At 40.5% G+C, this 16,180-nt stretch overlaps 2 protein-coding genes across 2 annotated transcripts; one reads left to right on the top strand and one right to left on the bottom strand. All coding sequences in view use genetic code 11, as the record gives it.

Moving 5' to 3' along the window:
• Positions 1-1,595: 1,595 nt before the first annotated feature.
• On the top strand, positions 1,596-8,209 carry EGR_05562 (hypothetical protein; the record flags this gene model as incomplete). The annotated part of the gene is made up of 5 exons (XM_024494811.1): positions 1,596-1,685; positions 4,035-4,124; positions 6,816-6,870; positions 6,919-6,990; positions 8,097-8,209. The coding sequence occupies 5 exons, from the start codon at positions 1,596-1,598 to the stop codon at positions 8,207-8,209; spliced, it is 420 nt and encodes a 139-aa protein (XP_024350731.1).
• A 4,085-nt stretch (positions 8,210-12,294) lies between these two features.
• Positions 12,295-13,971, bottom strand: EGR_05561 (Leucine-rich repeat-containing protein; the record flags this gene model as incomplete). The annotated part of the gene is made up of 1 exon (XM_024494810.1): positions 12,295-13,971. One exon carries the CDS (start codon positions 13,969-13,971, stop codon positions 12,295-12,297), a length of 1,677 nt encoding a protein of 558 aa, XP_024350730.1.
• Between the last annotated feature and the right edge of the window lie 2,209 nt (positions 13,972-16,180).

Raw genomic sequence — 16,180 nt, 5'->3', positions numbered from 1 at the left:
CGTTATTTATGAAATGAATAAAACTAACTTTTAATCGTTTCCAGGGGTTTTACATTTGTTTAATTCCCAATATCTGTGCAACTTTGAAAGGACGTAGGAAGCAACTTTGAAGCAGAAGATGAGTCGCCAAAGTCGTGGATCCTAAATCCAGTATTATCTTTAAATTTTGCTCTAGTCAGACCAAATTTGGTTTAAATCTACCATATTATACCCGTCTGATTTGATTTTATGCCTTGTTTGGAACCATTAGTTTTAGCAACTCTTATTTTAGTTTTTATAATACTCATCTAGGCTAAATAATTTTATAAGTTAAACTGTAAATAATGATGCTACCCACTTTTAAGCCATCCTTTTCTCACCGTGTAGACAGCCTATGGACTATTATCCGCAGATATTTTGTTGCTCTTGTAAAGTAAACAGTGGACTCTAGCATTGATCTGCGTATCTGACAGTTGCCAATAAATCCTAGTTTTTTGACACCTTTGAGGATTCCGTAATTAGGAGTAAGGAAATAAGTGGTATATGAAACATTTGATGTGAACACCAACTTATTATTGCGGACCATACAATCGTTACCTTTTGGATTGCATTTTAGCAAAGCACATTTTACTTTACCACTTTTTAGTACTTCGTCTAACTTTGAATGGTGCAGATCTGTAGTCGTTTTCAGCCATCTTGGATCGCATTTCATTCTAGGTATAATCAGCTCTTTAAAATCTCGGCAATGTTGTTAAAGAAATTGTTGCACATTCTGTCTTGTCAAGTGATTTGCCCTTAATCAGAATCTTCTAGGTAACAGAGTTCATAGCCATTGCTCCCCTTTTTTTCGATGCACAATTTTTCAAGCAAATAAAAACTTTCTATAGGAATCCGGTCACTGAACCGCCTTGGCTTTTGTTATCTAGTTACTTTCAAACGCATCCATCCTACGTTTCGAGATAACCGTGAAGCTTTCCTGATACCAAAATTAACCATAAAAATTCTAAGGAATCGCAGCCTGGGATAAGCAGCAATTTCGTGGAGATGTGCATTCATCAAAAATTCAAATCAAACGGGAAAAATTTATAGGGGAGATTCATATAGCAGTAGTTTTCAATCTGCGGTGGCCAACTGGGTATGTCAAGCTTTGATCATTCATCATGCAATAAATATTCATTATTTAATAAGGGAAGCCAGTAAAGAAAGGAGATGTTGGATTACTTGTGGCACAGCTAACAGTTTAATGATTTGGATTAAAGCCACGATTTGAAACGTATTACTTATTAAGTATCATGGTACTAATAAAGTTTGGTGAGGATTTTTAACACTCTGTAATGCTTTGATTACTTGTTTAACCAATCTATTTGATATAACAGGAGCGTAAATCTCAGCCGTTGTATTTACTTAAAGTGCCATGGCCTCACAAGCATTACAGCATTCCCCAGCCATTCTCTACGCAAGACTAATTCACATAAATACCATGTCGTATGAGGCCTAGCTGGCTACTAACTCCAATCTGTCCCTCCTTTCGTCAGTATTTGCACGATAAATGCAAAGGAGATGGTGAGTGCACTTTGGTGAGCAGTGCATTGTTGAAAGCACCGCATTTCAGTGTTATGTACATACCACATGATATACTTATGTTTGCTCTATTGTCTGCTGCAAAAATCCCAATGTCCCCTGTGAATGATGGAAATCATATCCATGTATGGGTGGAATATCCCCAACTTATCAAAGCGCAATGTGATTACAATTTGTCGATGTTGCATTTATTTGCACAATCTTATTGAGAAGTCGTTTTCACAGACTACTTCACAATATAGATGCAAAGGAAGTGCCTGCAAATTGCTTACCACCGAATGGACAGCGTCTTTTGTTTACCAAAATTGAGTCCTTGAAACTTAGCCTAAAGGAGACTGCTAACTCTCCTTAATTGGTCTGTCAGCTTACCATCTGGCTGATGAAACATGTGTGCTCTGGGTTGCAAATGAATTCCACGCCATTTTATCAGATGCGTTATGCATAAAGACTAAACAATTACCTGTCACCATATCAACAAGCCAACTTTTACAATGGTGGGTGTAATTTAAGTTACAGAATAAAAATATAGTAAAGAAATGAGTTGTAGCGGAAAATCCTGCCTTAACGTGAATGGGTTATGTGAAAGCTTATTCGGTCCCACAAGTGTGTGATTACAGCGGCGTTGCCAATCGCGTCAGCACAGTTTGTCACTTTCTTAGTGGGTTCGCCAAGATCCACCCATTCACACGCGCTGACAGATCGAAGCTCTCAAAGAAGATAAGCAAACTTTGAAAAGAAGTTTTGTTTCACACAACAGGATCGATGTATTGTAATTTTAATGTTCGACTGGGCAGAAGAAAGGCACAAAAGTTCCCATTCAAAGGTGGCTTCGAGAACATGAAAGTCTGGCATATATGCTAGGATCGAATTGTTGATATGAATAAGAACCAGTAGCCTTTTCCATCTTTACCTTCTCAAAGTACCATCTCTCCATTATATTATATGCTTCCTGCTCATAGTCAGNGTAAAACTTGTTAGGGGAGATATGCGGAGCTTTTTTCAGCAAGTGAACGTGCTCCTTGCCCAAAATACAAACAAGACGAACAAATTTCGTGTTGCAGGGTAAATCGTAACTCAACCAAATCACGTACTTTCCCAGATAATTCATGCGAGTCTCAGAGCTTGGTAAAGGAGCGATTTGACAGGCTTCAGGCAGCTTAAGATGTGGATTGAAAGCGAGGGTCGGAAAAAATAATTCATCGGGATGTTGATAAGCTTTGTGTCGTAGCATTATACTGCTTATCGGCTCTACTTTATCTCCCAGAATAGCCTCTTTTAGGAACTCACGACGGTACACACCGTAAATGGAGCCCTTGTACCAGGTGGTCTGAGATTAGACAAAAGTATTAATTGAAAAATGTTCAAGACTTTCAATGAATGGAAACAAACGTACTCCTAGTGGTAGCTTTGTATCCCCTATCCAGTGTCTGTGCTCATCAATAGGCAATGATTCGATGAGATTAGAACCGTTGAGAGCCTTCAAGGCAGCAACTAATTCCAGAATGGTTCGAAGGGGAAAATCCTGTCCTACCAAGTTGATAAGGTACTTCCACGAGGAATGTCGTTGAAGAGCTTGTATTCCACAGATCAGTTGTGGTAGTAGTACGCTCTCATCACCCCAGCTCACCTTGACAAGCTGAAAGAGTGGAACTAGTTCCACGTTTGGACCAAAACACTTCACGATGCCGTTCAATGCATCCACGAAGGTCTGGTTCGACCGCAAATCAGCGTGAATGCAGTAGTAGTTGTTCTTGCGATGAATCATTCGCATTAGTCGAGCTATCTGTAGAGGATCTCTGTGGACCACTAATGCGAATGCTATGTCCATATCCCCATCCCTTTCATCTGCAATGATAAAGTTCCTACCGAATCTCAGGCACCTCGAATGAAGGGGCGAATCAACAGTAGTGAAGTAGTCCAATTCCTTTTCCGCTTCTTCACCAACTGCTCTTTTCCTCCAGAGTGTATTGACATAGAGAAGAATGAAAGCCGTCGTTGTTAAACCTAAAGCCGCATTTAGAGCGACTCTGCCTTGGTAATGGATGCGCATAGCAATGTCTGCGAAAGAACGAATCGTCAATGACAATCAATTTTTCAAAAGTTATTTTGAGCTTTCCCGACTTGAGCCTAATGGATAAATGCAGTAAAACGGCATGCTTATCTTTCAAATTTACCGCCTCAATTCATCTACTTAAATGTTGATGCCATTGGCTAACTTACCAGAGGGCTGTTGGAGTGAATGCCGATGAGGCTACGAATTTACATATGGAGATTTTCAAAATGCCACCAATAAGAATGGGGTGAAGGCCTAATCCCCTCTACAACAAATGCATGAAAAGTGAAGCCAATGTTATTTGACTGTATGCTTATGCAAGTGTAAGGTAAAGTGGATTCGGCGGCAAAGTAAGGTGGTAGTGGGGAGTGGGTTGTTTCTGGCTTTCCTACGAGACAACTCTACATTTATGCTTTGTTAGAACAAAAGAAAGCAGGGTCCTTTTTATCTATGCAAAGAAATATGGCGTTGTGGACGTAAAATTATTCCTCTATTCGCTCTCAGCTTATTTGTAAAATTTTAACTTTGAAGTCATCGGGAAAATTGCGTCACATAGAGGTAAAACCATTTGGAATAGCAAATCTGATTATTTTTTCAATATAAAGAGGAGCTATTTCTACGTTTGACATTCAACAAATGCTGGAAAATTTACTTCGGTGGATATGGCGCCACTCTTCGCGCACCCTAGGAGGGAGAGGTGCAAACAACTAAAAGTAGGTTCAGAGGCCATCTGGATTTCCCCGCTTAACCTCTTCAACCTGTAGGCAATTACGCCTACTCATAGGTGCAACATGCAGTGTCAGTGAATTTGAGAGTTCAAAAAACACCTTTTATACGTTTTAGTGGAATGAAATTGTCCTTCAAAAGATTTGAGTTCACCAAAGATTCTCCTTATCATTTTGCTATCATCATCATTCACAGAGGCGGCATAGCGTTAATGTCATACTCTTAAAACTGTACAGCTTGTCATAGTGGCATGTTTTGTTGTGTGTATTTGGTATTGGAGTGTTTTTACATTTTGAAGGATTTGTTTATGTTGTAGTGGTGATGATGGCTGCACACTTTATTACCCAACTGTCGCATGATAGAATCTCACACACCTTGTGGTGGTGCGTCGTCCCCAACGAAGCTAAAGCTAAACATCATCTCCTTGTAACACTATTAACTCTTCCATACGTCGACAATACATTTTCGGTTCCAGTATTATGACTTCTGTTGTGTTTGAGTAAGCCTCTAGGAGCATCATTGATTGCAGCTGCAAGTAAACCCTGTTTCAAAGGACATCTACCCTGACATCTGTTACCAGAAGTGTCTGAAGTAGTACATATGGTGTGGAGGAGAGAATCTGTGGTAACCTTTAACAGAAGTGCTACAAGTGGTCTGCATCGTCGACTAACTCAGTCTCGTGCTCTGCAGGAATGCTAGTTACAACTGTAGCGACACTAGCCGTGTCCGTGAGCCATCTGATAATGGCGACGGCAGCTGTGTGAAGATGTGACACCTCCTCCACAACTTTACCAGCTGTGTTGAACTTAGATGAATATGGATGTAATGCAGAAGTGAGAACGAATTGTTAGAGAAGAATGGATGCGAAACACTATCCACATGAAGCATTTTTACACCCCATCTTACATAAAATTACTCTGCTTTTAGACTTTTGTGCCTGGTGACAGGTGCTGGCAATAACCACCCCATTCCTCCCTTCCCCAATACACTTTTCAAAAAGAACTAAGCTCCAGAACCAGTGGAATTGCCCAGGTGCACCGTTGACGTTGCAGCCAACTACCTTCTTAGCTGCACACAAATTTGATAACTGATTCGTGGGTGTTTTTGTTTTTAAGGTACTGACTACGCTTCAATGGCTGACACGAAGGGTAGCCGAGACGAGCGTTGGGACGACGTTCAAAAAGAGGAGAAGACTGTGCAATGTCTTGATTGCTTATTTAATTCGCCGTTTTGATTCCGAACGCACTGAAGTCCCCCCATTGTACTTTCGCAGGGTGCCGTGGCCTTTCACACAAGTTAGTATGCCCCAGCTCTTCTGTGCATAGGCAATGCATATTTGGCCTCAGAAGCATGACCTCTTCCGTCTTCATGATTGTCTCGAATAGCTAAAATTACACATGTGCGCGTTATTTGAAAGGCCGAGACGTTGTCCGAGGAATCACGTAGGAGCCATATAAAAGGGCTATTCGTAGGCGTGGTGTTTAGCTGCATTCACGCCACTCTGTCACGAAAAATCCTCAGATATATGAGCATACCCTTTACCCAGGTGTGTAACTGCAATTACAGGCCTTATGTTTTTCAATTAAACATTTTTTCTTAATAATGCTTTTGAAATTTTGAGAGAAAAGTGTTATGTCCGACTTTAAAAGAGAAATGCAACGATGCACGCGGCATCAAGTAATTTATTGCAGGCGTAAAGAGGATTAAGATTCCTAGAGCTCTATTGAGAGGTAAGTGTAAGCAGGTATGATTTATGCTTAAACTTTCTGATCAAGCACTTTAGCTTGAGGTGTGATAGTCGATTATTTTCTTGTAAACTCGTTTTTTCTATGCACTCCTCGAATTTAATAATAGGGCAGAGATTATAGGCGCTTCATCAGCAGTCTGTTGTTTGATAATTTTAATAAATGCTAGTAATATTAAGTACTGGAGATGCTTGCAACTTTAAAAAGCCTTCGTTTCTCTATCGTCAGTTAGTTCTTCTTTTTCGTAGCCACTTCTCTGACATCTGAAGAAGCCACACTATGACTGGCTGGTATAATGTGCAGGTAAATCTTTAAAATGCTAATAATCCCTATAAGGCCAAGGTGAATAACATCTTATTGATATGAGAGCCCAGGCTTCCAACTTTCTTCACCATTCGACCAGCAATTACGTACGCAAGCCATGCCTCCTGCAAATGGCCACTTCTGGAAAGGTTTTATCTCCTGATTGCTGGGGTAGGATTTCGATAAAATTTGAGCTCAAACCTGAGTACTACGTCATAATACTAGGTATTAGAGGATTCACAACGATAAAATCCTAATAAAGAAGTTTCGCTTTTCAGGTCATGTAAAGAAACAAAATGACGGAATTCGATTATTATAAGCGCAGTTGCGCAAATGACTGGCAGCTCACACACCAATGAAGTCGCGTGTGATGCCTTGAACCCAAAAAGACATTTGCAAAGGGGTCACTCATATACGAGTGCATTCAGAAGTTTCTTGATTTTATTAATTTCACACTTCTAAAATCCATTCACCTTCACCAATGTAAGCGATGCTAAAGAATGCAAAACTTTACAATTCTTCTTTGTTTAGCTAATTATCTCAAAAAAATGATTTTTAAGGTCCTAAAAGTTAACTTTTTGCTAAGTTGTTTTTTAAAAGAAAGTACGGCCTCCATTCTAACGACACGTAGATGACTTTAAACATCTTGAAGTGGAATGTGACAATGATAACAATGAAGACCTTACTTCAATTCAAATCAAAATGTGTTTGTGTTGCTATTAGGAACTGTAACCTCAGGAGCAACAAACTGCGCTTTTTGCTCTTTAGCAAGTACTCTTTGCACTATTAAAGCAAGGAATAAGTCTCAAAGCCATGATTTGCCTCAAGGAAAAAGGGGATCCTAGACTCACTATATCGGATTCGTATTGTCCATAATTAAACTAACAGTTAATTGTCTGACCTTGAAAATGTATCATTAGTAATTTGGATTAAATGGCAAATTTGTGCCTATTAAGAAGGACTTTGTTAATCAGTAAAATGGGGGTTTAGTTCCCTTTAACACTATAGTGGCCTTTCTTTTATTTCTCTTTTCGTCAATGCTTTAAAAGGCACCACATAAAGTTGTCCATCACATTCATCAGTACAAGCACGTGTGAACCAAGTAAAAAGATACTGCTTACAAAAGTTTAAGTAACTGTGTCAAACCTTAAAACCTACCAAATTGAAGCATTTGATGTTGCCTATAAGGGTACACATGGTTTCGGCAGTAAGCGAATCTAAAGCTATAAGATCATACAGACGATATTATTATTTCATCCACCTCCAATTTTCGACACAGTAATCTCAAATTGTGGCTAAACTGGAAGATAACACCTTTAATGTATATTGGATACACAAATATATTTCTAGAGTTGTGAGGCTTTTATTATTACACAAATGTGCATAATTCGGTGCAGAAAATTGTTAAAATGAGACCTATTCTCCTAAGTAATATGTAGAATTGTGCATTTGGCCTAGATGAGGCCTGATAAGTTTAGGTGTAGGACATTGTTAAAACACTTTTAGTGAGTACGTCGATATTATGAATTTGGAACAAAGTGGGCTAAGCAACCGTAAATGTGAAAGTTTTGAACCAAGAAAGTTTACAGAACAATCCGTTTTAACGAAAAAGTGGATTCGATGCTGATTGCAACCATCGCATTGAACAAGTCGATGCCATTGTGGTGCCGGCCACCTTCATCTTAAATGAATTTTTTGCTCATTCTTAGGTGGTATATTTCACAGTACCACATCAGACGCCTCTGTAAATACAATTAAGGCTGAATTAAGTTTGAATGTCGCTTTTATGTTATTGCGACTTCACTCATGGCATTCTAACTAATCTCATAGGTTTGACCCACACGTATTGAATGTTTCAATAATGTGCTAAACGGAAAACAAGCTGGCCAGGTTTTCATCGCCTATTTCCTGGTGAACGAATGTTCAGGTGTTAATCCTTTCCATCCGATAAAGTTGCGATCAAGTTGGCTAAATTAGCGAATTTGATTCATGGCGTTTCCCTCGGACATTATGACACCAATTCAGCAGTCACGAAATAGCATAAGCACATAGATATACGATTTCGCTGCTGAATATTGTGTAAAACCTCCAAAGTCTTAGCTTTGATGTAATGAAATGGAATTCAACGCAGGTTTCCTGCTGCGAGCTGGTGCAAACCGGCGCAACCAAGAGGCAGGACTTAGGGGAGTACGAGACTTTTAACTCCAACAAGGTGAGCATGGTCAAACATATCACACAATCTTCTTTCACGTCCATTGGCTGGAATGTTTACAGTGCTTTGATTGACTGTGGCTATCTACGCGAGTATTGGCCATTTAGGGTGAAGCTAGTATGAGAGCCAACTGCGGAATAGTCCACGATGTTCAAGAATGGCAACTTGTGGAAAATCCTGGAGCTCGTAAACAGAAAAGCTATTTCTGGGGTTGCAGGCATCCACAGCATTTTTGAGTTACTGTTCGGCAGTGACTACTGTATCACTCACGTATACTACTACTTGGACTTGTGGCAAACTGGCAATAAAACGCCATTCCCATATGAAATTTACCAGTTATCTCCTAACGTCAGCCTCTAAAATCTTTCGTACATGGTGACCCGTGGGAATTCATTCATCTATGGCCACAATGCACGTCATCTCTAAGGTAAAGGATGGTTATTTTTCCAGAAATCTGTTTCGAAGAGGCCTCTGGACATCAGATAACTGCATACAGTTGCATCCACCAAGTAGAAGGTCTAAGTATCTCCTAACCTGTTATAAATGACTTATCTCATTAAATTTTCCTGGTAGCCTTGGGTGTGATGGTGAATGGTGACCTTAGCTTTTCAAAACACGCTTTTCCAGTCCTCCGATTCACAATCTCGACTTTTCATATTTGAATTGGCAACGAATTCACTGCATTGTTTGCTGTTTCGACTTAAATTTGCTCCTTTGTTGTAGAGAATTGGACAAAAAGATGCATTAATTAATTTAAAATTTCGTTTAAAAAAGAGATTTATTCTATTAGAGTGATTCAACTTTGTGAGTAAAAAGCTAGTATTTGCTACTGTCTTGTTTAAGTTACTTACCTATTTATGCCTCGATATTACGAAACATCCTCCGTACCATGTTAGTCTGGATCAAAAAACTATAGGTACACAAGTAAACAACACCTAAATCTATTAATCTTACCTACGCACCTGAGGACCCACTTTACCTCCCTAACAACTACGCGACAGCCCCGGTTACGACTCCAATCGTACATCGTCTGGATGTATCCAACCCTCCCAGTGTTAAGCTCTTTCTGTCACATTTGCAGTCTACTTGTTTAGCGGAAGGTCATTAATCAGGGGGTACATGTTAGCGCATAATTTGTGGATAATCTGTGAAATATGGTTTGTGGGAGTGAACACTTGCAAAGACAATAATTTAAGTTGCAAGCCCAACACATGGCTGCGAATCTTAGCAGTCCAAATCAGCCCTCATTTGATTTCACGCTTCTAGCAACATCAAGTTGAGGGAAGCGCAAATCTCTACCACCAACTAATAACGCGAGTTTAGGTCTTATGAGGTACTTTGCGCCCCAAAGCACCGAAGTCCGTGCGCCTTTTAGACTTAACGGACACAATTGGCACGTGTGTTTTGTCTGTGCATCAAACCAGGTTTCCATTTGGCATTCAAACATTGCTATCTAGTTCAAGGCGAGATTACTTCGGCTGAGGTGAGATTTTAGCACAAAATTCCACTGGTTATATCCTAATCCAACGCATTTGTACTGGTACCTATAGCGTCTAGGAAAGGCAAGTCCCATTGACGTTCCATAATTATTTAATGGATAATTTATAAATTCTGAGCGCGTAAAAGATTAAGTCGCTCGATTAATGTCCCGCAACTTTAGTTAAACACAAATTTTTGTTTATTTAACGACCATATTAAATGCCACATTTTGAAGAGTTGACAATGGTGAAAGCCTATCCAGTAGAATGACTCAAATAAACTGAATGACTGTAAGTTCATTTTTTCCTCTATAAATTTATGTCATTTAAGGGGCAAATTTCTCCCTTTAGTAGAACTTCCAAGGCTACATTTTAAGTTGTTTGAATGAACGATCTTAGGCATAAAATATGGCCATGGAGCCATTGGAATTCTGTAGGTGCTTTTAGACTTGGTAGATTGTTAGTGTGGTATAAACGGCCTTATAATTCCGTTCCAACATTCGGCCTTAAAGATTTGTGTCCATCTAAACACGAGCGTTTAGTCTAATGGCATTCTGTTCATTGATTTCTTGGCTTTGGACAAACAGTTTTGCAGCCATTTTTTAACCTTTTATAACTTTGTCTGCAGTCATGGAAACATCAAAAGCAGCATGTGAAATAAAAATATACCGGACAAGGATATTTGAGAAATGCATGAGTTAACTAAAAACGAATTCAGAAAATGAAGTCCTCATCCTTTCATCCGTGGTTGACAGTTATTATGTAGGGAACTGGGTGTGCCTTTCTATGATCGCCTGATAATGCTAATTATCAAGTTTTCACCTCTGACATTTTACTATACGCCGAGTTCACAAAAACGTAACTGGAAGGTATAAATGTCCTGCCATTTATTAGGTCCCTCTACTTACGTGTACATAGAAAATGCCAACACTCCCATCCTCAATTGGGAGGTTTCATTTTTGAGGGCATTCTTGTAAGTCATTAAGGATTTAACGTCCTACAACACTTTTTAAGGTGTTGCTTATCTGCATATCTATTTAATTTTCCCGATTTTGAAGGTTATTAAACGAACTTCCGGTGACACCAATCCATACCCTTAGAATAAACGCCTTGAAGATCGAAAAATGTAGGATGTAGTAGTGGTCATTTGAATAGGTTCCCTTATCATCAATTTAGGGAGGGTTGCTTGGTTCTCGCATGAGAGATTAACCGTAATTGCACCCGAATTTCATACTAAAATAAGGATAGCTACGACTCTGGTAATACCTCCTTCCTGTTCGTTTTTTGGTCGGTAGGTAATTGTTTCAGTACGTCTGAGTGAAATTTTGTCAGTGATCGGGTGTTTCCAACGAGAGATGTAAATTTTAAGGAGACGGATCAGTTCTAGATTATTTAAGCCAAAAAGGGGTAAGACTTAAGACTTTTCGTAGTGCTTTATTAACTTGGTTAACTCCCAATTTTGGTAACGGACCACTTGAGGGCTCAATATTTGCACCTCTACCGGGCGGCTTGGCCTTTGGGCTATGCCAGTTGCCCCTCCGCTCATCTCTAGGTCAACATCATGCATTCTGTCTGACTACTGTGCCTTCTTTCGATTTCAGTAAAACATCAGACCACTACATCTATTAAACTAAAAATTACTGTTTACAGAATAACCCGGGTGCCTTGTTTGATTGTCTTCATCGGCATAGAAATGTGATGTTTGGCTTAGGGTTTTGTCGTTTTCTTTACATCTTCCCCACCGACTTGTGTAGACATTCTGCCTTCACAATTTCAAAACTTTTTTCTGAAGTAAAGTAAAATTATGGCTATGACCTACCAGGGCTGTTTAATTTCTTCTAGACGAAAAGTGCAAACAAGTAACAATTAGAAGCTGCCCCATTCAGGTACACAAAGCGGAGGCAGAAGAGGGCTGACTCATATGGTGGTGAAAACTTGAATTTGCTCCCACACCTTCGTGCGGCGTTTACACCCCAGCGATTTAGTTAAACATTATTCTGCTTAATGTAAAATTTGCTTAGAATCTCAATTCTGAGAGTAATTACTCCATGATAGTCCAGTTCTACTAGCAACATCGAAAACAAGTAAATCAAGACCACAAGTAAAAGTGATTGTTTTATAGTGAACGGTTGACTTTATTTGAAAATAATACCGAAAAATTTCCCATTTAAAATTCGTTCAAACTCCTTCCACCTACCTACAGAGAGACAGACAGACTCACACAATAGCATGCTTTGTTGTGGGTTGTGCATTAATCAGGTTTATGGAAGAAGCCACCAAAGCTGCAGTTGCATTTGGTGGAGCAGACAAGAGGCTATAAACAGAGTTTGAGGCATTCCTTCGTCTAGCCAGCTCCTGATTCCTTATTAGAGGGGTTCCGTTTATCTTAAGGCGGCTCAGCCTCTTCCCTCCCGGTGGAGGTCGAGCCAGGGGCAAGTAGGCAGGATAGCATCCCTCTTGCGTGTAAATATGCTGCAGTGACATTCTCGATGGTGCATAAACAATGGCAGGTTTAACCGGCTCTTTGGCGATTTCCTGTTCCTTTGGGGGATCAGAATGAAGTCCAAAGTGAAGACAGACAAATATTAGGGCGGAGATGAGAACACCGGTTAGAAGAAGGCCTATAGCGATACTAGTCAGTACCCATCGATGCGTCCTTCGAATAAATGTGAAAACGGGACCTTCATTGGCAGGAAGATCCGGGATCATAGGCGTAAAATTCATGGTTGGGGCTGCTGTTGTCTCCAATGAAAGCGGTAACGGCGATGTCTTCTCACAAAAGTTCTTGCTCAAATGCTCCATTGCGCGAAGAACAATCCGACTCCCTACTAAAGGATCGTTTGCACACATTTCAATGGCTCCGTTGCCAGGTACCTCCTGGGGAATCGCAAGATGTTTCAAGTCAGGATGGGTCAACTGAGTCAGAGAGAACAGCACTACTGGAAGGCTGCCAGCCTGGAAAAGGTTATTATTTCCTTCTAGTCTGAGTTCTGTGAGAGCAGAGAGACCCTGAAAAGCCGTAGGATCAATCCAAGTTAGACGATTTTTTGCGAGATTAAGAACCCGGAGTTTGGTCAAAACTGAGTGCTCTCCACAGCCACCAGCCCATTGGCAACCAGAAATTTCTGTAAGGTAATTGTTTGCCAGATCAAGGATTTCTAGTTTTGGCACTGAAATCAGTGGTGACTCACCACCGGGAGACTTTATTCCAAGTGCGGTTTCCAAAGAGCCCGACAGCTGGTTGCCGGAAAGCCGAAGAAGCCTTAATTCTGATAACTCGAATAAACTATCTCTGTAGAGTCTGGAAATTTTATTGTTTTGGAGGTAGAGATTGTGCAAGACATGATTTCCGAAGGCCCCCAGTTGATGTAAGTCCATTAGTTGGTTGTTGCTGAGATCTAGCGTAGTCAACGGACGAGGAAGGGGTTCCAGAATATTTTGACCCAGACGCTCTAATGCTTTACTGTCGGTAATCGAGAGCAGTTGAAGATGAGGTAGAAAGAGTAAGAAGTTTCGATCAATAAATTGCAGTTTCTTAGAGCGGACAACAAGACGTTCCAGATTATATAACGGTTGGAAGACATCGCGCTGAAGCCGTGATAGTGGACCGCCGTCCCAAATCGCGAGGACACGTAGATGACCACAATGCGAGAAAAGAGAAGGCTGCAATACTGTCTCTTTTTTGTCCTGGTCACCCATGATCTCCAAATGTAAAGTGTCCCAGGTAGTAATGCAAGGGATGATCTTAGCCTCTGGGTGAATCCAACATTCTGCAGTCAGTTTGGAGCTGTTTCCTCCAGCTGGGGTCTCCTCGCATCTGACGCCTTCAACGTTCACTGTACCAGCCTTAGAGACTATGAATTGCAGAAGGAGAAGGCCGAAATGGAACTTCATTCCACTTGGTGACAGCAGTCCATTACTCAGAGGAGTGGCGAAGCACGCGAATGCCAGTATGGACTGTTTACATTGTGGCACAGAAAATACTCTTCCCTAATTGGCTGATGAGGGTACGCACAGATGCATGCGCGCGATAGATGAGAGTGTACCAATGTGCCTATCAGTATGGTCAATCTTTTAGTCACATTCGCCTAATTTACCGACTTTACGCCTTAATTTATCAGCCTTTATGGATAACTTTGCTAATTTGTAGGAAAGTCGGATCTGGAAGACGGCTTCATTTATAGACACTAGTACCATGAGCTCGCTTTCAAGTTGGGAAAAGAGAATAGTTCAGATGTGTTGCAGAAAAGGGTGCAGTGCTGTTCGTGTAATGCACTGATTTAACCTACCCAAATGCAAAAAACAGAAGAGCGAAACAGAGTTTCTTCAAAATTTTTTGAATAATTTCTTTACTGGCATTCGCGTAAATCAAGCATGCATTGGGCATATTTTCTTCAACAAATATTTCAAAAGGTTTACTGGGGTTAAGCTGACTCTTTCTATCATTTGTTGATCTTTTTATCCAATTTAGGATCAAGTCAGGTCTCTCGCGTCCATGTCCTCCTAGGGGGTGTATTTATCTGCAAAAAGCCGACAGAAAAAAAAGCAGCGATATAAAGTGTCATACTGCTAATCTGGGAGGCAAAATCACTAAGATAGAAGAACCCAATTAAAAAAATATATACATCTTAAGCAAATGTAGGTCTGATGGGGACAGGCAGTTAAGTAATCATTCATTAATCACATCTTTGCTGAGCTCTCTGTTATTTTTTAAAACCTAACTCTGAAGAGCATTTCGATCTTGAAAATCGAGGGCTGACAAATTTAAGCTTCAAAAGAGACACCGGTCTTCCTATTGTGCCTAAAAAATTTTGACCTTTTTGTATGACTGCAATGCTTTAATTATTTTTTAATCATTCGGTTTGGTTTTGCTGGCACTTAAGGTTCCGCCTTCGTGATTCCCCTGGGATGCAGGATCTTCGGTCCATGTCAGATATTCTGCACGCCAGTAATAAATGTACTGCCCTGGTATTTTGACTTCTCTCGTCATTAGGAAAGACTCCAGCATCTTCATTGGTGGCAGAAAAAGGCGATCCCCATCCTAAAGGCCATCTACTCCAACTTCTATTGCTAAATGCCAAACATTAACTTGACGGAAAAGGGAACATACGACAGATTGACGAATTTGTGACGTCTATCTTTGGTAACTACCTCCGTCCCGTGTTCAGCGAAAATGATACTAATAACTGAAGAGGCACTAGCCGCGAACCATCCGGGTAGGCTCGTTGCAAAGCTACCTCCGGTACCTGTATGAAGATGTTAATTAAGCGAATACGCGATACCTCCACATCTCTACTATCTGGAAAGAATCCAAATAAATGTCAGGGCAACACTGAATTGAAGACAATGTAGCAAGGGTAAATAGACGCACAAATCTTATCCCCAGGAAACTATTTTAAACTCTCCCCTTCATTAAGACTACTTTTACGGTAGCGTTCTTACGACAAGCGATGGGCTTCCTTGATGCCCCCAACAGAATTTCCAAACAGGCGGAAACTTCAGATCCAGTGGAGTTGCCAAGAGGGATCTTTGAGGTTACAGTCAGATATATTCCCAGTTGCACGCAAATTTGATGACTGGAGCGGTTGGCTCGTGCGAGTGTTTTTCCTAAAGCACCGACTACGTCGTAATGACCAGCGCGGGGAGTTGATCAAAGGGAGCGATGGGGAAATTGTTCAAAAGGAGTCTGGGGCTATGTAATGCTTTGATCACTTTATCCCCTCGTTTTGATTACGCGGAGGGTAAATGAGACTCTGCCGTCGTACTTCCGCTGAGCGGACTCCAGGACACGATAGTGGCTTCCCCAGCCCTTTCATACATCGGTAATACATATTTTGTCTTGATATGATGACTTTCTTCGTCTTCAGAAAAGGCTTCGTGTGCCACATAATTAACTGCCATTTACACAACTATTTTCCTCGTTCGCCTTTTGAAATTGACTCACCCTGCATCAAATTAATCATGTTGCTGCTACTTGTGCCTGCTAAAAAGTAGTCATAAAGCACATTGACCCTCTTATCCTTTTTTAAACTTACACAGTTAGGAACCCCTTGCCTTGACGTCTTACCTGGTTAATAATTCTAGCTTAATTAAAGCCGTCAGG

Source organism: Echinococcus granulosus, assembly GCF_000524195.1.
Source record: "Echinococcus granulosus chromosome Unknown EG_S00042, whole genome shotgun sequence".
Classification (NCBI taxonomy): domain Eukaryota; kingdom Metazoa; phylum Platyhelminthes; class Cestoda; order Cyclophyllidea; family Taeniidae; genus Echinococcus; species Echinococcus granulosus.
This window is presented reverse-complemented; position numbering and strand designations above follow the sequence as displayed.